At 48.9% G+C, this 22,395-nt stretch overlaps 1 protein-coding gene and 1 pseudogene across 1 annotated transcript; both read left to right on the top strand.

The window, feature by feature from the left end:
- The first annotated feature begins 823 nt into the window (after window positions 1-823).
- Window positions 824-2,542, top strand: LOC118476113 (uncharacterized). The gene is made up of 2 exons (XM_035964230.1): window positions 824-1,624; window positions 2,474-2,542. The coding sequence occupies exons 1-2, from the start codon at window positions 1,212-1,214 to the stop codon at window positions 2,523-2,525; spliced, it is 465 nt and encodes a 154-aa protein (XP_035820123.1). The 5' UTR covers window positions 824-1,211; the 3' UTR covers window positions 2,526-2,542.
- A 2,176-nt stretch (window positions 2,543-4,718) lies between these two features.
- LOC103645230 (3-ketoacyl-CoA thiolase 1, peroxisomal-like) overlaps window positions 4,719-22,395 on the top strand; it is a 29,719-nt pseudogene continuing 12,042 nt past the window's right edge.

Here is a 22,395-nt window from a genome sequence, read left to right as displayed (position 1 = left end):
TAAAGTTAAAGGAAAGTTGTCCCCTCGCTTCATTGGACCTTTCTTGATCTTAAAGCGAGTGGGAGAAGTTGCATATCAATTGGAGTTACCGGATAATCTTGCGGATGTTCATGATGTTTTTCATGTATCTCAGCTAAAGAAGTGCCTCAGGGTTCCTGAGGAGCAGTTACCAATGGAGGACCTTAGTGTTCAAGATGACCTGACTTATGCTGAGTACCCTATCAAGATTTTGGACACTTTGACTCGAGTTACAAGAAATAAGGTGATAAAGATGTGCAAAGTACAATGGAGTCATCACGGAGAAGATGAAGCTACGTGGGAGAGAGAAGAAGAGCTTCACATAGATTTTCCCCATCTTTTCCCTAGACCTTCCTAAATCTCGAGGACGAGATTTTTGTTAAGGGGGTAGGATTTGTAATACTCAAAAGTGCAATAATGAGAATAGAGATAATCTCAATAATTTGGGACCTTTACTTATCATTACATGTGATCAACCCTAGTTAAAAGTGGATAATTAAAACAAAGAACACCTAAATAACCTATGCATCATGCTGGAGTTTATTTGATTGTGCATATGTGGATAATAAAAATAAAAGTATCAATAGCAACGTATTAATGTGCCCACAACATCCAAACCCTAATTTGAAAACAAAACCATGAAAATGGAGAAGGAAAGAAAGGAATATCATATAATACAAAATAAATTTATAAATATATAACTTCATCACACTTTGGTATAACCAAGTAGAATATTCAAACTGAGTACAAATTCTGCTGTGAAATTGAATTCAAATTCTAGATTGAAAATTTGGATTCAAAATATAAGAAAGAAAAGAAAATAACAGCAAAAGAAAAGAAAAAGGGATAAAAAGCCTACCTGGGCTGTGGGATCCAATTCGGCCCACTTTACTGTTTTCCCCGCGCAGCCCGTCATCCTGTTCCACACCGTTTTGCTGGTGTCGCCGTTGTGTGGGGCTGTCCGTGTCAGCCTCGCGGCTTACTCAGGGGCGCCATTTACCTCTCACTGACACAGGGGTCGACTCGTCAGATCTTCCACCTCCCAACAGAACTGATGCCGAAGTCTTCGGCCGCGTGACCGGCATCCGCGATTTGGACGGCGCCCCTTCCAACCGTCTACCCTAGGTACATAAAAGGGTCCAGCCGCATCCTCCCTTGGCCATTGGGGCTTGTAGGAGTAGCTTGCCATGTGAATGAGGGCGCCATTACCGGGCACAGGGAGGTGGGATGAGAGTGAAAGAGTCGTCGCATGGATCCGGCCGCCGACCCCCTACGTTCCTTCGCCGTCCTCGGGCTGGCGGCAACCACTGCCGCAGCCAACTCCGGCTTCGCGGACTCCAACCCGATCCGTCCTGTCACCGTCCGCGCGGCCTCTGCGCTCTTCCACCGTCTTCGTCGCGCTCGGCCGCACCCGCGACGCGCTTCGATTCGCCATCCTCGATACACCTGGTGCAGGCCTGGGTGTTGCGACTTGCCGCTGGGGGGTTCTCGTGGATTCACTAGCAAGGTTACCCTCGGATGCTCGCCCAATTTCTCATCAGAGCTTCAACTCCGTCGTGTGCCGCACCGTGCCGTATGAGGCTCTTTGGACTTGTGTCTGCATCTGGTAAGTTCCCAGCTATGTTAGTCGCATTCGCAGGATCGTGTAGCGCCTGTCCAATTCGATTTTGGTACATGGGAGGGTCATGCAGGCGTCTCGATCGGTGATGCTCCGCCGTGGGGAAGTCATCAGCGCCGCCGTACTTGCTGCCGAGAAGAAGGTGGGATGGGGGGAATTATCTTGGGCCATTGGATCCGTGTTGTGCGCACCGGATTAGATCTAGGGATAACCAAAGCATGAGCCGTTGGATCGAGATCGCACGCGTTAGAACGGATCGCGGCACATCAAAATCTGGACCGTCCGGATCAGATCAAGCGGTTGTGTGATGTCCATACCCCTTCGACCTCGCGACTTTTACAAAATAAACCCCCTGGTTTCCAGTATTCAACCCACCGTCCATGCGGATGTTGTCCTGAGTCTGGAGTCTTTTACGCGATAGCCCCTGTACTTTACAGAAAATGAGGCTTAGTCCAGAGATTAGAAAACCAGGGAAACAAAATTAGAAAATAGGTTTTTGGTATTAAATTAATTGCATAAACTTGTTTAATTTGTAGAAAATCCATATGAACTCCAAGTTGGTCCATTCCAGTTCCTAAATTTTCATAATATTATCGTCTATCCATTAGTGCCTCTGTTCTGGCATGAAATACACATTAAAATTTATCTAGCAATTAATCTTGTAGTAAATACTTAAAACCTTCAGAAATTCATATCTTAAAATCTGTAACTCCAAATTTAATGATTCTAGTTCCTGTGATCTCATTTTAGTGTCTAGATTATTACTATGTATTTTATTTATATGTTTGGTGTAATGTTAAATTTTGTTATACTATGTATGTATTGTGTTGATGCGAGTATACGAGCAAGCTACAGAGGATTCTGGGGTTCAGCTGGTAGAGACTGCTGAGCAGGAGCTCGTTGAAGGCAAGTTGTGCCCTTGATCACTTCTTTTACCTATTCATGTTCTTATTAATCATAATGATCTGCATGGGTTAATTTTGCTGGGACCCAATAGGTTACCCTAGATTTTGACTATCTTTATACCTTATTTCACCACTGGTTTTACTACTAGATTTTTGGGTAGTACATGCTATTGCTTTATGTGGATTTGGGTATAGAGATATTTACTACTCATGATTACACTCTTTATTATCTGTTTATTCATTACTATTCATGATAAGATCAATATGTTAATGGGAACATGGAGAACCACCCGGGAAAACAGTGCTACCACAAGGGTTTAATGGGACACCCTTGGTTGATTAACTAGGAAAGCTAGTGGATGGCTATCTTACCCGAAAGGGGCAAGGGCAGTAGGGGAGTTGTCAGTGTAGGAGGTCCTTGGGTTGATTTTGCTGCGATGGCGGTCAGGCGAGGGATTCCTGCACTGGAGCTTCCTATAAACTGTAGCGGGTAGTCTGAAGCTAGTGGAACTTTGTAAAGGCCTCGTAGTGGTACCTGCCTCGCTTCCTTGGAAGAGGTGTATGGGGTCTGATCAACTCCGTGGCAAATGGGTAACACGACTTGTGGGTAAAGATGTGCAAGCTCTGCAGAGTGTAAAACTAGTATACTAGCCGTGCTCACGGTCATGAGCGGCTCGGACACTCACATGATTAATTATGGAACTTTAATTTAATTTGACATTTGCATCGCATTTGGGATTATTTTACTAATACCTTTCTTTTTTATTATTAAGGTTTGGTATTTACTTACACTTAGTAATTGCTAATAAAATTTTGACCAACTTATAAAAGCAATGCTCAGCCTCAACCTTTATTTCATTGATCAGCCTTACACTTCATGAACTCCCACCTTTGGTGAGTTCGTGCCACATTATTCCCCACGACTTGTTGAGCTATGAACGTATGTGAGCTCACTCTTGCTGTCTCACACCCCCCACAGGAGAAGAGCAGGTGGTTCAGGAGGAGCCATAAAGCGAGGAGTATGATCTGATCTAGGTGGCGTTGCTCAGTTGACATTGGCGCCGACGATCCTTAGTTCGTTTTATGTTTATTCTTTTATTTTGTATTAAGTCTTCCGCTATGTAATAAATACTCTGATGTTTTACGACATTTATCTCTATACACTCTGTTATTATATATGTTGTCTCCTTTGGCGCATGTATGAGATGCACCCAGCTTTGTTCCTTAAAACCGGGTGTTACACATTCCAAGTCATCTAGTTGACATACTCAAGCCCTCCCAACCACATATATTCATTGATTCATCCTATACACAAGATTTAGACCACTACAACCAACACAAGTGCCACAAAAGAGAGAGCAAGCAAAAGAGAGCTACTCATTTGAGTTTAGCACTAGTGCCTTGTGAGATTCATTGAGAGATAGTGTGTGCTACTTCTTTGTGTTCCTTTGCGCGTGGAGTTTTGACTCCCATTGAACTTCCTCCAAAGTTTTGGAGGCTTGTAAAGCTAGCAAGAGACACCAAAGAGTGTGGTGGTCCTTGCGGGATCTTGAGTGATCCGTGAGAAGAAGAAGAGCTCGCCGGTCTTGCGTGATCGGTGGAGAGAGGGAAAGGGTTGAAAGAGACCCGTCCTTAGTGGACTCCTCAACGGGGACTAGGCCTTCGAGGGCCGAACCTCGGTAAAACAAATCACCCGTGTCTCGTGTGCTTATTGCTTGTGATTTGTTTGTGCTTTCCCCTTCCAAGTTCTTCTTGCACGATTTGTTTGTGCCTTCTCTTTCCAAGTTCTTCTTGCACTATTCTTTGCTAATATTATTTGGTGTTGCTTTAAGTTAAATTCTCATTTAGTGAAGCAACACCTTGCAAGAAAGAACTTGTGCTATTGCTCTTCTCATCTAAGCCCTCTTGCTTTATTCTCATAGACTTATTAGTTGTATTGTTTTATCAATTCCGCATTATTTAGCAATACTCTTTTCAAGCAAAGACTTAGTTTTTATACTCCGATAATTGTGTATCTTGTTCTAACCACTAATCAAAGGATCTAGTTGGGGGATAAAGTTTTAATTTTCAGGTTTCTCCTATCCACCCCCCCCTCTAGGCGACTTTCACTATCACCCAAGTCGACTTAATTTACGATTGATAGTCATAGCGTCAACCGTCAAGGAAACCACACACAGATGCACATCCAAGCTAGTCAAATCAGTTTGAATTCGGTTCGACAAAAAAGGAAACAACCTTCGAAGTCCACCTACGTATCATCGGTTCTATTACCTTTGTGTTTCCCTTCTGTCCAGGCTGTTCTGGACAACACTAGAATCAATCAGCTGACATCGGTGACATCGTCATTGGGACGGTGCTTGGCCCTGGTTCCCATCGTGCAAACGAGTGCAGGATGGCTGCGTTGTTTGTTGGATTCCCTGGTAACTGATAACTGTTGTTTACGATCATGCATGCTACCTAATATGAAGAAGTGAAAGGGAATTAGGCTTACACCTAGTTCCTAAATAATTTTGGTGGTTGAATTGCCCAACACAAATCTTTGGACTAACTAGTTTGCCCAAGTGTATAGATTATACAGGTGCAAAAGGTTCACATTCAGTCAATAAAAAGACCAAGTGTTGGATTCAACAAAGGAGCAATGAGGCAACCGAGGGCACCTCTGGCTGGAGGCACCGGACTGTCCGGTGCGCCCAGAGGACACCAACTCAAGCTCTTCGCCCTCGAGAATTCTCGGAAGCCGGCGCGCTATAATTCACCGGACTGTCCGGTGTGCACCGGACATGTCCGGTGCTCCAAGGAAGCGCGGCCTCCGGAACTCACCAGCCTCGGGTTTGCATGGCAGCCGCTCCGCTAAAATTCACCGGACTGTCTGGTGTGCACCGGACTGTCCGGTGTACCAGCGGAGCAACGGCTCCTTCCGGCGCCAACGGTCGACTCTGACAGTAAACAGTGCAGAACAGTACACGCGGCAGAAGTCAGAGCAGAGGATCAGAGAGGCACCGGACTGTCCGGTGTGCACCGGACTGTCCGGTGCCACATGAGGACAAAAGCCTCCAACGGTCGACCAGCTCCAACCCCAACGGGTAGGATGACGTGGCAGGGGCACCGGACATGTCCGGTGTGCACCGGACTGTCCGGTGCGCCCATCGCCAGCAGCTTCTCCAACGGCTACAATATTGGATGGTGGCTATAAATACCACCCCAACCGGCCACTTCAAGGTGTGGGAGTCCAAGCAACATTCCAAGTCATCTAGTTGACATACTCAAGCCCTCCCAACCACCTATATTCATTGATCCATCCTATACACAAGATTTAGTCCACTACAACCAACACAAGTGCCACAAAAGAGAGTGCAAGCAATTGAGAGCTACTCAATTGAGTTTAGCCCTAGCGCCTTGTGAGATTCATTGAGAGATAGTGTGTGCTTCATCTTTGTGTTCATTTGTGCGTGGAGTTTTGACTCCCATTCGAACTTCCTCCAAAGTGTTGGAGGCTTGTAAAAGCTAGCAAGAGACACCAAAGATTGTGGTGGTCCTTGTGGGATCGAGAGTGATCCTTGAGAAGAAGAAGAGCTCGCCGATCCCTGTGTGATCGGGAGAGAGAGGGAAAGGGTTGAAAAAGACCCGTCCTTAAGTGGACTCCTCAACGGGGACTAGGCCTTCGAGGGCCGAACCTCGGTAAAACAAATCACCCGTGTTCATTGTGCTTTTGCTTGTGATTTGTTTGCTTTCCCTTACTCTAAGTTCTCTTGCATTACTTTTTGCTCATATCATTTGGTGTTGCTTCAAGTTAAAACCTAATTTAAGTGAAGCAACACTCCGCAAGAAAAGAACTTGAGTTAGTACTCTTTTTCATCTAAGCTTTCTTATCATAGAACTATTTGGTGTATTGATTTATCACTTCCGCATTATTTGAAAGCTATACTCTTTACTAGTAAGAACTTAGTTTTTATACTCCGATAATTGTTCATCTTGTTCTAACCACTAATCAAAGGATCTAGTTGGGGGATAAAGTTTTAATTTTCAGGTTTCGCCTATCCACCCCCCCTCTAGGCGACTATCAAGAAGACGATCCTATCTTCTGGTGGACAAAAAAGGAAGAGATAATGATGCATCCCATGATGATGTTGTTGTTGCAGAAACCGTCCCTATTAGAACTGTAAACCGCCAGTGTTCATCTGGGCTACAGGCAGTAGCCGATGTCGCAGCTGCTATAAAGGTTGGTTACTATGACATAGTGAAAGGGAAATATGCCTTTGGACAATTTCTATAATGTTTTGGTGATTAAGTGCCCAAAATGTTTAATTAAGTTCTCATGTGCCAAGTTAAGTGAGAAGTGCAAATCAAAGATAAAGGTACGTTTCTAGACTTAGTACATTGTTTTGAGTACTAACATATTTTGTCTAAGTGCTAGAAACAGGGAGAAAAATTAGAAAAAGACTTGGCTCTGTGCAGGCAACTCTAGCTCGGCTTGGCACACCGGACTGTCCGGTGGTGCACCGGACAGTGTCCGGTGTGCCAGGCTGGTCCGCGTGAAAAGGCTGCTCTCAGGACTCGACGGCGGCGTACGGCTATAAATCACCGGACCGTCTGGTGGTGCACCGGACTGTCCGGTGAGTCATCCGCGGCGAACTCGTCGTCCCCGGGAAAAGCAAAGGGGCGACGTGGCTATAATTCACCGGACTGTTCGGTGGTGCACCGGACTGTCCGGTGAGCCAACGGTCGCCAACGCCAACGGTCGGTCACGCAATCTTCGCGCGACACGTGGACTGCTCCAACGGTCAGCTGGTGCACCGGACTGTCCGGTGGGCAAATCAGCTCTGAGGACCAACGGTCGAATGTGCCAGAAAAGGAAGGAGATCGCGCACCGAACAGCTACAGTGACTATCTGGTGCACCACCCGACAGAAGGCAAGTTTGGCCTTCCAAGTTGGCCTCCAACGGCTCCTAGCTGTCTTAGGGCTATAAAGGGACCCCTAGGCACATGGAGGAGCTACACAGGCATTCACTAAGTATTCTAAAGCATCCAGACTCTTCTCCCGCGCATTTGCTTCGTTGTGTTAGAGATTTGAGCTCCATCCGAGTCACGAACTCCCGGTGTGGTCATTTGAGCTCGAGCCTTCACTTGTGTGTGTGGGTGTGCTGTACATTTTTTAGTCTTGTGTGTGTTACTCTTCCCAACCTTACTCTGTGCTTTCTTTGTGATATCTATTGTAAGGGAGAGAGGCTCCAAATTGTGGAGATTCCTCGCAAACGGGAAAACACTTGAAAGGAAAAGACCGTGGTATTCAGGTTGATCATTGGATCACTTGAAAGGGGTTGAGTGCAACCCTCGTCCATTGGGATGCCATAAGGTGGAAGTAGGCAAGTGTTACTTGGCCGAACCACAGGATAAAAATCGAGTGTCTCTTGTGTTGCTCCTCTCTGTGATTGTTTGTGTTCGCAAGAGCTCGCCTCATAGACTTGATTAACTTGCGCTAATATCTCTTTAATCAAGCTTGTTGGAGTTTAGTATTGAATTTTACAGGATCACCTATTCACCCCCCTCTAGGTGCTCTTAATTGGTATCAGAGACGTACTCTTCATCTAAGGGGCTAATCGCTCGAAGAGATGGATCCTAAGGGAAAGGGGATGGTGGTCAACGACAAGGAAAAGGAGTCCTTCCTCAATGAGCCTAGAGACGACAAGCCAACCGACTCTAGCTTGAGTCACAAGAAGAAGGACGGGAAGAAGAAGAGGCGCATCAAGAAGATCGTCTACTACGACAGTGATGCATCTTCTTCTTCACCAAGAGACGACGACGATGACGATTCTTCGTCAAAGAAAAAGGCGGTTAATCAAAACTACTCTTTTGACTATTCTTGCATGCCGTACAATTCAAATGTCCATTTACTTTCTATTCCTCTTGGAAAACCCCCACACTTTGATGGAGAGGATTACTCATTTTGGAGTCATAAAATGCGTAGTCATTTGTTTTCTCTCCATCCTAGCATCTGGGAAATTATGGAAAATGGGATGCATTTTGATAGTACAGATAATCTTGTATTCATTAATGAACAAATTCATAAGAATGCCCAAGCTACTACTGTCTTGTTAGCTTCGCTTTGCAGGGATGAATACAATAAAGTAAGTGGCTTGGACAATGCCAAGCAAATTTGGGACACCCTCAAGATCTCACATGAGGGAAACGATGCTACCATGATCACCAAAATGGAGTTAGTGGAAGGCGAGCTAGAGAGATTTGCCATGATCAGGGGAGAAGAGCCAACACAGACCTACAACAGGCTCAAGACCCTGGTCAACAAGATTAGAAGCTATGGAAGCACAAGATGGACAGACCACGACGTCGTCCGACTTATGCTCAGGTCCTTTATAGTTATTGACCCCCATCTTGTGAACCTTATCCATGAAAATCCCAGGTACACAAAGATGATGCCTGAGGAGATACTCGGAAAATTCATAAGCGGGCGCATGATGGTTAAGGAGGCAAGGTATGTAGATGACGCCTTAAATGGCCCTCTGCCCGTCTACGAGCCGCAGCCCATTGCGCTCAAGGCAACTAGCAGCAAGGAGGCACTACCAAGCAAGATAGCTCAAGTGGAGGCTATCGGCCGAAGATGAAATGGCGCTTATCATCAAGTGCGTTCAAGACCGCACTTAAAGGACGCAAGGAGTATACCAACAAGAATAAAACAAAGGGAAAGCGCTCCTACTTCAAATGCGGTAAGACTGGTCATTTTATTGCTCAATGTCCCGATAATGAAAATGACCAGGGACAAGAAAGACATGGGAAGAAGGAGAAGAAGAAAAGCTATAGGAAGGCAAAAGGCGAGGCTCATCTTAGAAAAGAATGGGATTCTGACTGCTCCTCATCCGACTCCGACGATGAAGGACTCGCTGCCTCGGCCTTCAATAAGTCTTCGCTCTTCCCCAACGAATGCCACACTTGCCTCATGGCCAAGGAGAAGAAGGTAAGTGTTCGAGATACCCCTAAGTACACTACTTCTAGCGATGATAATTCTTCCGACGATGAAGTAGATTACTCTAGTCTATTTAAAGATTTAGATAGAGCCAAAGTAGAGAAAATTAATGAATTAATTGATGCTCTAAATGAAAAGGATAGACTTTTAGAAAAGCAAGAGGATATTTTGTATGAAGAACATGATAAATTTGTTAGTGTTCAAAAATCTCTTGCTCTAGAAATTAAAAAGAATGAAATGCTATCCTCTGAGTTGTCCGCATGCCATGAATATGTCTCTAGTTTAAAGAATTTAAATGATGAATTAAATGCTAAACTAGAGAAGGCAAATGCAACTAGATCTTGTGTAGAACATGTAGTTATTTGCAATAGATGCAAGGACTTTAATGTTAATGGTTGTGATGAACATCTTATTGCTATTACTAAATTGAATGATGAAGTGGCAAGTCTTAATGCTCAACTTAAGGCTTGCAAAAATGATTTTGATAAATTAAAGTTTGCTAGGGATGCCTACATTGTTGGTAGACACCCCTCAATTAAGGATGGACTTGGTTTTCGAAGGGAAACCAAGAACTTAACAAGCCAAAAGGCTCCCATTCTCACCAAGGAGAAAGGGAAGGCCCCTATGGCTAGTAATACTCAAAGGAATCATGCTTTCATTTATAATAGGAAAATTGTTAGTCATTCCAATTATAATAGGAATTATGATCATGATGCTTTTGATTCACATGCTATGTTTGCCTCTAGTTCTACTTTTGTGCATGGTAGAAATAGGCCTAGGAGAAATCATGTTGTGTCTCATACTCCTAGAAAAATGTACAATGGACCTTCTACTATTTACCATGCTTGTAATGCTTCTTTTGTTCTTTCATGCAAGAATGCAAAAGTAGTGGCTAGGAAATTGGGATCCAAATGCAAGGGAGACAAGACTTGTATTTGGGTTCCAAAAGTTATTGTGACTAACCTTGCAGGACCCAACAAGAGTTGGGTACCTAAAACCCAAGCTTAAATTGCCTTGCAGGTTTATGCATCCGGAGGATCAAGCTGGATAATCGACAGCGGATGCACAAACCACATGACGGGGGAGAAGAAGATGTTCACCTCCTACGTCAAGAACAAGGATTCCCAGGATACGATTATCTTTGGAGATGGGAATCAAGGCAAGGTCAAAGGTTTGGGAAAAATAGCCATCACAAGCAAGCACTCTATTTCAAATGTATTTTTAGTAGAGTCATTAGGATACAACCTCCTGTCTGTAAGTCAGTTGTGCCACATGGGCTACAATTGTTTGTTTACAAATGTTGATGTATCTATCTTTAGAAGGAGTGATGGTTCATTAGCATTTAAGGGTGTATTAGACATCAAACTCTACTTAGTTGACTTTTCGAAAGAGGAGGTCGATCTAGATACATGCTTAATAGCTAAGACTAGTATGGGTTGGCTGTGGCATCACCGTCTAGCACATGTTGGGATGAAGAACCTTCATAAACTTCTAAAGGGAGAACATGTGTTAGGACTAACCAATGTTTGTTTCGAAAAAGATAGACCTTGTGCAGCTTGCCAGGCAGGGAAACAGGTGGGAAGCACTCATCACAGCAAGAATGTGATGACAACGTCAAGACCACTGGAGCTTCTTCACATAGACCTCTTTGGACCCGTTGCCTACCTTAACATCGGGGGAAGTAAGTATGGTCTTGTAATTGTTGATGATTTTTCCCGCTTCACTTGGGTGTTCTTTTTGCAGGATAAATCAGAAACCCAAGGGACCCTAAAGCGCTTTCTAAGGAGGGCTCAAAACGAGTTTGAGCTCAAGGTGAAAAAGATAAGAAGCGACAACGGTTCCGAGTTCAAGAATCCGTAAGTGGAGGAGTATCTTGAGGAAGAAGGCGTCAAGCACGAGTTCTCTGCTCCCTACACACCACAACAAAATGGTGTGGTAGAGAGGAAGAACAGGACACTTATCGACATGGCGAGAACGATGCTTGGAGAATTTAAGACGCCCGAGCGGTTTTGGTCGGAAGCTGTGAACACAGCTTGCCACGCCATAAACCGGCTCTACCTACATCACCTTCTCAAGAAGACCCCGTATGAACTCCTTATCGGTAACAAACCCAACATTTCTTATTTTCGTGTATTTGGGAGCAAATGTTACATTCTGGTGAAGAAAGGTAGACGCTCTAAATTTTCTCCCAAGGCAGTAGAAGGGTTTTTACTAGGGTATGACTCAAATACAAAGGCGTATAGAGTCTTCAACAAATCATCGGGTTTGGTTGAAGTCTCTAGTGCCGTTGTATTTGATGAGACTAATGGCTCTCCAAGAGAGGAAGTTGATCTTGATGACATAGATGAAGATGATGTTCCGACGGCCGCAATGCGCACGATGGCGATAGGTGATGTGCGACCACAGGAACAACAAGAGCAAGATCAACCATCTTTCTCTACAATGGTGCATCCCCTAACTCAAGATGATGGACAGGTTCCTCAAGAAGAGGCGCGTGATCAAGGGGGAGCACAAGAAGAACAAGTTATAGAGGAAGAAGCACCACGGGTCCCTCCAACTCAAGTCCGAGCAACAATCCAATGACATCACCCTGTTGACCAGATTCTGGGTGACATAAGCAAGGGAGTAACTACTCGCTCAAGATTAGCTAACTTCTGTGAGCATTACTCGTTTGTCTCTATTATTGAACCTTTTAGGGTAGAAGAGGCCTTGCAGGATCCGGATTGGGTGTTGGCCATGCAGGAAGAGCTCAACAACTTCCCCCGATGTTGGCCTTACAGGATCCGGAGTCTGAGCATTACTCGTTTGTCTCTATTATTGAGCCTTTCAGGGTAGAAGAGGCCTTGCAGGTATACGTGGAACAACCCCTAGCTTTAAGGATGATAGGTACCCCGACCATGTGTTCAAGCTCTCTAAGGCGCTCTATGGACTTAAGCAAGCCCCAAGAGCATGGTATGAATGCCTTAAAGATTTCTTAATTGCTAATGCTTTCAAGGTTGGGAAAGACGATCCCACTCTTTTTACTAAGACTTGTGATGGTGATCTTTTTGTGTGCCAAATTTATGTCGATGACATAATATTTGGTTCTACTAATCAAAAGCCTTGTGAGGAGTTTAGCAGGGTGATGACACAAAAGTTCGAGATGTCGATGATGGGCGAGTTGACCTACTTTCTTGGGTTCCAAGTGAAGCAACTCAAGGACGGCACCTTCCTCTCCCAAACGAAGTACACTCAAGATCTTCTCAAGAGGTTTGGGATGAAGGACGCCAAGCTCGCGAAGACACCGATGGGAACCGATGGGCATGTCGACCTCAACAAAGGAGGTAAGTCCATTGATCAAAAGGCATACCGGTCTATGATAGGTTCCTTGCTTTATTTATGTGCTAGTAGACTGGACATTATGCTTAGTGTATGCATGTGTGCTAGATTTCAATCCGACCCCAAGGAATGTCACCTTGTAGCCGTTAAGCGAATTCTTAGATATTTAGTTTCTACGCCTTGCTTCGGGATCTGGTATCCAAAGGGGTCTACCTTTGACTTGATTGGATACTCAGACTCCGATTATGCTGGGTGCAAGGTTGATAGGAAGAGCACATCAGGGACATGCCAATTTCTAGGAAGGTCCCTGGTGTCCTGGAGTTCAAAGAAACAAACTTCCGTTGCCCTATCCACCGCTGAGGCCACTACAGGAAACGCATAAATTTTCGTGGGCCGAAATATTTTTGTCAGCCGGCCCATAGGATAAAAATCAAGTGTCTCTTGTGTTGCTCCTCTCTGTGATTATTTGTGTTCGCAAGAGCTCGCCTCATAGACTTGATTAACTTGCGCTAATATATCTTTAATCAAGCTTGTTGGAATTTAGTGTTGAATTTTACAGGATCACCTATTCACCCCCCTCTAGGTGCTCTCACATAGGTACTTAGTATCTGAATATACATGCTACTTTCACTCTTGTGCTTTAGTTTGGCTGCTGAATCGCCGCTCTCCCTCTAAATTAGGATTAGTGCTGGTTTGGAATCCATGTCCATAAATTCCATTGCTTGGGAAGGACAAGTTTACCCAAAAGTAAGGATTATTAACCACACTGTAAATTGAAATAGTTTTTCCTTTTTACACAAAAAGGAAACTTTCGTAACACATTTTTCTCTCTCCTTGCAGATAAGCGCATTTCAGAAAGCACATGATTGTCTTCTGCCCATGGGAATTACTTCTGAAAATGTTGCCCATCGATATGGTGTAACCAGGCAAGAGCAAGATCAGGCCGCCGTGAGTTCCTCATTAAGCATCGACTATATGAATTAACAACTAAAGCTTTTTTCTGGTGACCCTCCTTTTTCAGCTAGATTTCTCTCTCTCTCTCTCTCTCTCTCTGCTGAATCGTTATCTGATAAACCAATCAAACTGTGTAGGCAATTCCAGTCAAGTGAGTGAAGGTGCTGGAGTTGTTGTTCTCATGAAAAGATCTATGGCTCTGAAGAAAGGGCTGCCCATTCTTGGTGTTTTCAGGTTGCCCAATCTGCCCTATCTTGATTAGTCCACATTGTTTTTGTCGTCGAAGAAAGGTGCTTGGCATCGTCTATTAGGAGCTTTGCCGCTGTTGGAGTGGATCCAGCTATTATGGGCATTGGTCCTGTTGTGGCCATTCTTGCTGCTGTGAAGTCTGCAGGCCTTGAGATTGGAGACATTGATTTGTTTGAACTGAATGAGGTATGTGTCGATTGCCTTGATCTACACCCTCTTCTCTCACCTATTTATCCATAACATCTGATTACTGAATCATCCATGCTTAGGCCTTTGCCTCTCAGTTTGTCTATTGCTGCAACAAGTTAGGGCTAGACCGCTCCAAAGTAAATGTAAATGGAGGCGCGATTTTCCTTGGACACCCTCTGGGTGCAATAGGTAATGGAACATCTATTTACCTGCTATATTTTTTCTGAGCAAAGTCGGTTAAACTTGTGATTCTTTGTATGTTCAGGTGTCCGGTGCGTGGCCACTCTTCTAAATGAAATGAAGCGTCGGGGCAGAGACTGCAAATTTGGTGTTGTCACCATGTGTATCGGTTAGTTTTACTTATCAGTTATCACATACTAACGTGTATAGGCAAAGCATGTCAACGCATAGATGTAATTTGATATTCTGTAGTTGACCATGATGCGTCGTAACAATTGCAGGATCTGGAATGGGGGCAGCAGCTGTGTTCGAGTTGTGTTCGGCCCGGCTGGAGGTATCGACCATCACTTGTCACTATAACCCGATAGTGATCGGCGACCGTGAGCTTCCATGTTATTGCGTTCTGATACTTGAGACTTTTATTATGACTATGTATGAGATATTGTCTCTTATTAGTACTGGATGGTGAGATGTGTCTTATTATGACTATGGATGAGACTTTTGTGATGTAATTGATGGATGAGAATTTTGTGATGTAATTGATGAGACTATGGATTTAAATATTGTTATGTGATTGTGTGTGAGATGTTTTATGTGAATATATGTTGTGCTATATAGCTGTTGATATATTTGTTATGTTGTGGAATGTGGTGTAAAATAAAAATAAACAACATTTGTAATGCTGGTCAAATTAACTTCCTTGTCAGGTACCATAATTAGGGGTACCCCCAACACTCCTAATCACGGCTGGTAAACACCCTCAGTCCAACTGACGGGCGTGGTTCAAGTCAAGGCTTTGTTTACCCAAGGGACGCAACCTCGCCCGAGCCCAGCCTCGGGCTGGAGCAGTAGTCCCAGACGAGTTCACGCCCCGCCCGAGGGCCTCCTTAGGCAGCAGGCACCTCCTCGGCTCTCCTGAAGCCCGACTCGGGTAGGCTTCGTTATGAAGTAACCTTGGCCGGACCGCCTCACCAACCGACCGCTTCGCAGGCGCATTTAATGCAGGGAACGCCTGACGCCGTATCCTGACACACGCGCCTTAGTCAGCTAGGCCGAAGTGACCGCAGTCACTTCGCCCCTCTCTTTTACTGTCCGATATGACAGGAAAACAGCGCCGCCCGCCCCGCTCCGACTGCCGTGCCAACCACCCAGGCGAAGACTGACAACAAGTCACGATCAACCACCGAGTTCGGCCTCGGGCGCAACAGGAACCTCTGCCTCGCCCGACCTCAGGCTCTGGCCTCGGGAGGAGGTCTCCGCCTCGCCCGACCCCCAGACTCGGCCTCGACCTCGGTCTCGGAAGGAATCGCGTCCTCGCCCGACCCCGGTCTCGGCCTCAAGAGAAGTCTCCGCCTCGCCCGACCTTGGGCTCGGACCGACCGCGCCAACAGGAGATACATCATTACCATATCCCTAGCCAGCTCAGGCTACAAGGAACAAGACTAGTGTCCCATCTGGCTTACCCTGGCGACGGGTAATGATGGTGCCCCGCGTGCAACCATGACGCCGGTGGCTCTCAGCCCCTTACGGCAGCAAGGAGACGTCAGCAGGATCCCTGCCGCACTGCCAGCTGTGCTCCTACAGGGCTCAGGCGCTTCTCCGACGGCCACGCTATCACGTGTACAGGGCTCAAGCTCTCCCCCGACAGCCACGTTGGCATGTACACAAGGCTTAGGCATTTCTCTGCCGGACACGTTAGCGCATAGCTACACCCCCTATTGTATGTCTGGATCCTCTCCTTGCTTCTATAAAAGGGAGGTCCAGGGCCATCCTGGAGGGGGGTTCGCGCGGGGAAGGAGCGAATGAACAGGCTCTCTCTCTCTCTCTTTCCCTCTCGCGACGTGCTTGTAACCCCTACTACGAGCAGCACCTCTGGTGCAGGATAATACAAGGCTTGTCCCACCTCTCGTGTTCCATCCCGCGCCAACCCATCTGGGCAGGGGCACGCAGCGACAATCTCACTCGTCGGTCCAGGGACCCCCTGGGTCCGAAACGCCGACAGTTGGCGCGCTAGGTAGGGGCCTGCTGCGTGTTAACGAACACCTTCCCGTTGAGTTCCAGATGGGGAGTCTTCATCAACCTCTTCAGCCCGGGACGGTGCTTCGCTTCGGGAGTCTCGAGTTCATGTCCCTCGACGGCAGCTACGACATGATACTCCTCCCCTCGCGGCGCGACGACAACGACGGTCTTCGACTCGCCCGGCGGCGGCGAGCTCGGCGACAGCATCTCCCCGCAGCAGAAGAGGAGCACTCCGGTCGTCCCCGCCACCCTCCTCACTGGAGGAGGCGGAGACGGGGCAACCATGGCCACGCAGGAGGCGGCACCTTGTCGGCTGTCGCACCAGAGCGAGTCGACGACGCCGGCACTCCCCCGAGGGACATGTCAGGCATTGTCCTTGCGCCTGAGACGACGGCGGGTGTCACCTCCCCGCAACGTGTCAACCCCAAGCGGACTGATGACGCCAGCACCCTCGCAAAGGATCTGCTGAGCGTTACCCTCGTACCTGAGATGACGGTGTGCTCCGCCCCCGACGCGACTTCACCATCGTCCATCGACCAAGAGGTACCGTCCGTTTTCCATCCCGTACCCTTTCGATTCAGCTTCGATCCACCTAGCGACCCCGCTACGGTGAACGCCTTCGTAAAGGCATATCCAAACCTTCTGGGGTACCATATGTGGTCGACCTGGGACCGACTGACAGCCGTCTCAACCTTCGGGCCGGCGGGTTCCGAGGAAGAGGACGGCTCCGACTTCGGTTGGAAATTCTCTGGCCTCAATGACCCCGGTGCCATGCGGGACTTCATGTCCGCATGTGACCACTGCCTCTCCGGTTGTTCTGACGATGGCCACGGCCTTGACGACGAGGGTTACGACCCAAGTCGTGAATGTTTCCACGTCGATTAGGGAGATCACAACGAAGGCAACCACCTCGGTATGTCGGAGGTTGACGATCCCCTTGGGCCCGCATCTTGCGTTGACATCCCATGGGAGCTAGCTGTGGTCCCAATTAGGGGTGGATAACGAGCCAGCTCGGCTCGGCTCGTCCGAGTTCGAGCTGGCTCGTTAAGCTAACGAGCCAGCTCGGCTCGGCTCGTTAAGGTAACGAGCCACAGAGTCAGCTCGGCTTGGCTCGTTTACGAGCTCGAGCTGGCTCGTTTAGCTCGCGAGCCAGAGCAGAAAAAAATAAAATGTATATAATAATTATTTTTTAGTTAATTTCAAACTAATTTAACAATAGAAAATAGTAATTATACTCATAGTTTCACAAACCATGTCAATATAACACCAAATTAGCACAATTCATCACTCATTAATTCACAATTCACATGCATGTTCATCAGTTTAACCCATAATTATATTTGCATAGACCAAATTAACACATAGGCATAGTTCATTAATCATTAATTTAATTCATAGGCTATAGACACCTCACATATATATAACATGTTCATCAATTATTCTATAAATGATATGTATATAGTTTCGTTTTACTAGAATATGGTAGCTCATTTAGCTCGCGAGCTGGCTCGTTAACGAACCGAGCTGGCTCGTTAACGAATCGAGCTAGGATGTTAGCTCAGCTCGTGACAAAATTCAAACGAGCCGATCCGAGCCGAGCCGAGCTGACCATGAAACGAGCGAGCCAGCGAGCCACGAGTATTTTGTCCAGCCCTAGTCCCAATCCCTGCGGGGGGTCGGGACATACAGCTCGAGCAAATCCGTGAGATGCAGGCTCGGGTCGACGGGGAAGCAGGTCGGCTTGTGCAGCTCCGACAGAGTATCGAGCAGGAGTGGGCAGGCCGAACACTCGCTGGAGGGGCCTGTCATCGGGCCCAAGACGTCCAGCTCCGCATCGTCGACAATGCCAGGGCAGCGCTGCCCCCAGTCATCAGCGGGTCCGGCCAGGACCTAGCTGCAGCGGTGATACTACTTCGAGCCATGACGGAGCCATCCACCACCGAGGGACGGCGTATCCAGGGCGAACTCAAGGATCTCCTGGAAGGCGCCGCAGTTCGACGAGCCGAGAGCTCCGCCTCCCAGAGGCGAGCTAACCCCTCGGAGCATCACGCGGTGTCCTCCCGACACATGCGGGAAGCCTCGGTCCATCCCGAGCGCACGCGGGACGAGGCGCCTGCTACCCGGGATCGCCTCAGCAACGAGCACCACCATCTCGACCGTCGAACCTGCCTCGACGAGAAGGTGCGCCGAGGCTACCATCCCAGGCGTGGGGGACGCTATGACAGCGAGGAGGATCGCAGCCCCTCGCCCGAACCACCCGGTCCGCGAGTCTTCAGCCGGGCCATACGACGAGCGCCGTTCCCTGCCCGTTTCCGAGCCCCGACTACCATCACCAAGTACTCGAGGGAGACAAGGCCGGAGCTGTGGCTCACGGACTACCGACCGGCATGCCAGTTGGGAGGGGCGGATGATGACAACCTCATCATCCGTAATCTACCCCTTTTCCTCTCTGACGCCGCCCGAGCCTGGCTGGAGCATCTGCCTCCTGCGCAGATCTTCGACTGGGAAGATCTGGTCAAGGCTTTCGTGGGAAACTTCCAAGGCACGTACGTGCGCCCTGGGAACTCGTGGGATCTCCGAAGCTGCCGCCAGCAGCCAGGGGAGTCCCTCCGAGAGTACATCTGGCGGTTTTCGAAGCAGCGCACCGAGCTGCCCAACGTTACCGACTCGAATGTCATCGGGGCTTTCCTTGTCGGCACCACTTGCCGAGACCTGGTGAGCAAACTGGGGCGCAAGACTCCCACCCGTGCGAGCGAACTGATGGACGTCGCCACCATGTTCGCCTCGGGTCAGGAGGCGGTCAAAGCCATCTTCCGAAAAGACAAGCAGCCTCAGGGAGAGTCGAAGAAAGACGCCCCCGAGGCGTCCGCCCAGCGGGGCACGAAGAAGAAGGCCAAGAACAAGTCGCAAGTGAAACGCGACGCCGCCGACGCGAATCTCGTCGCTGCGGCCGAGCACAGAAACCCTCGGAAACCTCCTGGAGGGGCCGGCGCGTTCGACAAGATGCTCGAAGAGCCACGCCCCTATCACTAGGGTCCCGTCAAGCACACCCTCGAAGAATGTGTCATGCTCCGGCGCTACTTCCATAAGACCGGGCCCCCGGCGGAAGATGGCAAGGGCCATGACAACAACAAGAAGGAGGGCGACAAGGAAGAGGAGTTCTCGGAGGTCCACAACTGCTTCATGATCTACAGTGGGCAGGCGGCGAACGCCTCGGCTCGGCACCGCAAGCAGGAGCGCCGGGAGGTCTGCTTGGTGAAGGTGGCAGCGCCAGTCTACCTAGACTGGTCCGACAAGCCTATCACCTTCGACCGAGGCGACCACCCCGACTTCGTGCCAAGCCCAGGAAGGTACCCGCTTGTCGTCGATCTGATCATCAGCAACGTTAGGCTCTCCAAAGTCCTCATGGACGAAGGCAGCAGCCTTAACATCATCTACGCCGAGACCCTGGAACTCTTGGGGGTTGATCGGTCCGAGGTCCGGGCCGGTGCGGCACCTTTTCACGGGATCGCGCCTGGAAAGCGTATCCTCCCCCTCAGACGGATCGACTTGCCCGTCTGCTTTGGGACTCCCTCCAACTTCCGAAAGGAAGCTCTTACCTTCGAGGTCGTCGGGTTCTGAGGAACCTACCATGTGGTGTTGGGAAGGCTGTGCTACGCCAAGTTCATGGCCGTCCCCAACTACACCTACCTCAAGCTCAAGATGTCGGGCCCGAATGGGATTATCACCGTCAGCTCCACGTACCGCCACGCGTACAAATGCGACGTGGAGTGCGTGGAGTACGCTGAGGCCCTCGCCGAGTCCGAGGCCCTCATCGCCGACCTGGAACGCCTCTCCAAGGAGGCGCCCGACGCGAAGCGGCACGCCGGCAACTTCGAACCAGTTGAGGCAGTCAAGTCCGTCTCTCTCGACCCCAGCAACGACGCTAGCAAGAAAGTCCGGATCGGCTCCGAGCTCGACCCCAAATAGAAAGCAGTGCTCATCGACTTTCTCCGCGCAGACGCCGAAGTCTTTGCGTGGAGTCCCTCGGACATGCCCGGCATACCGAGGGACGTCGCCGAGCACTCACTGGACATCAGAGTTGGAGCCTGACCCGTGAAGCAAACCCTGTGCCGTTTTGACGAAGAAAAGCGTAGGGCCATAGGCAAGGAGATCCACAAGCTACTCGCGGCAGGGTTCATCAAAGAGGTATTCCATCCCGAATGGTTAGCTAACCCTGTTCTTATAAGGAAGAAGGATGGGAAATGGAGGATGTGTGTAGACTACACTGGTCTAAACAAAGCATGTCCGAAAGTTCCCTACCCTCTACCTCGCATCGATCAAATTGTGGACTCCACTGCTGGGTGCGAAACCCTGTCATTCCTCGATGCCTACTCAGGCTATCACCAAATCAAGATGAAAGAGTCCGACCAGCTCGCGACTTCTTTCATCACACCTTTTGGCATGTACTATTACACGACAATGCCATTTGGTTTGAGGAATGCAGGCGCCACCTACCAGAGGTGCATGAACCACGTGTTCGGAGAACACATCGGCAGAACGGTCGAGGCTTACGTCGATGACATCGTTGTCAAGACGAAGAAAGCCTTCGACCTCCTCTCTGACCTTGAAACGACATTCAAGTGTCTGAGAGCGAAAGGTGTGAAACTCAATCCTGAGAAGTGTGTCTTCGGAGTACCCCGAGGCATGCTCCTTGGATTCATCATCTCCGAGCGGGGCATCGAGGCCAATCCGGAGAAAATCGCGGCCATCACCAACATGGGACCGATCGAAGATTTGAAAGGAGTACAGAGGGTCATGGGATGCCTTGCGGCTCTGAGCCGCTTCATCTCACGCCTTGGCGAGAAAGGCTTGCCTCTGTACCGCCTCTTAAGGAAGGACGAGCGCTTCACTTGGACCCCCGAGGCCAAGGAAGCCCTCAGAAACCTTAAGGCGCTCCTTACAAACACACCCATCCTGGTGCCCCCCGCTGCAGGAGAAGCCCTCTTGATCTACGTAGCCGCAACCACTCAGGTGGTCAGCGCCGCGGTCGTAGTCGAGAGACGAGAAGAAGGGCATGCACTGCTCGTCCAGAGGCCAGTCTACTTCATCAGCGAAGTGCTTTCCGAGACTAAAGTCCGCTACCCGCAGATCCAGAAGCTGCTCTACGCAGTGGTTCTGACACGACGAAAGTTGCGACACTACTTCGAGTCTCATCCGGTGACTGTGGTGTCATCCTTCCCCCTGGGGGAGATCATCTAGTGCCGTGAGGCCTCGGGTAGGATAGCAAAGTGGGCGGTGGAACTCATGGGCGAAACGCTATCATTCGCCCCTCGGAAGGCCATAAAATCCTAGGTCTTGGCAGACTTCCTGGCTGAGTGGACTGACACCCAGTTACCAACAACTCCAATCCAACCCGAGCTCTGGACCATGTACTTCGATGGGTCACTCATGAAAATAGGAGCAGGCGCTGGCTTGCTCTTCGTTTCACCCCTCGGAAAGCATCTTCGCTACGTCATACGCCTCCATTTTCCGACATCAAACAACGTGGCCGAGTACGAGGCTCAGGTTAACGGACTGCGCATCGCCGCCGAGCTAGGGGTCCGGTGCCTCGACGCTCATGGTGACTCACAGCTTGTCATCGACCAAGTCATGAAAAACTCCCACTATCGCGACCGGAGGATGGAAGCCTACTGCGACGAAGTCCGGTGCCTGGAAGACAAGTTCTACGGGCTGGAGCTCAACCACATCGCCCGACGGTACAACAAGACTGCGGATGAGCTAGCGAAGATAGCCTCGGGGCGGAAAACGGTTCCCCCGGACGTCTTCTCCAGAGACCTACATAAACCATTCGTCAAGATCGACGACACACCCGAGCCCGAGGAAGCCTCGGCCCAGCCCGAGGTACCCTCGCCCGAGCCCGAGGAGGCCTCGGCCGAGCCCGAGGTACCCTCGGCCATCGAGGATGAGGCCTTGCCCGTCGAGGG

This window comes from Zea mays, chromosome 1 (assembly GCF_902167145.1).
Source record: "Zea mays cultivar B73 chromosome 1, Zm-B73-REFERENCE-NAM-5.0, whole genome shotgun sequence".
NCBI lineage: Eukaryota > Viridiplantae > Streptophyta > Magnoliopsida > Poales > Poaceae > Zea > Zea mays.
Note: the sequence above shows the minus strand (reverse complement) of the source record. Positions and strands in the feature narration are given on the sequence as shown.

What these genes read in the sequence shown, in the direction of transcription:
- LOC118476113 (XM_035964230.1), top strand. Translation starts at nt 1,212, where the DNA reads ATGAGGGCGCCATTACCGGGCACAGGGAGGTGGGATGAGAGTGAAAGA. An exon ending in TGGACTTGTGTCTGCATCTG is followed by an intron (nt 1,625 to 2,473) that starts GTAAGTTCCCAG and finishes TGTTGATGCGAG; the next exon opens with TATACGAGCAAGCTACAGAG.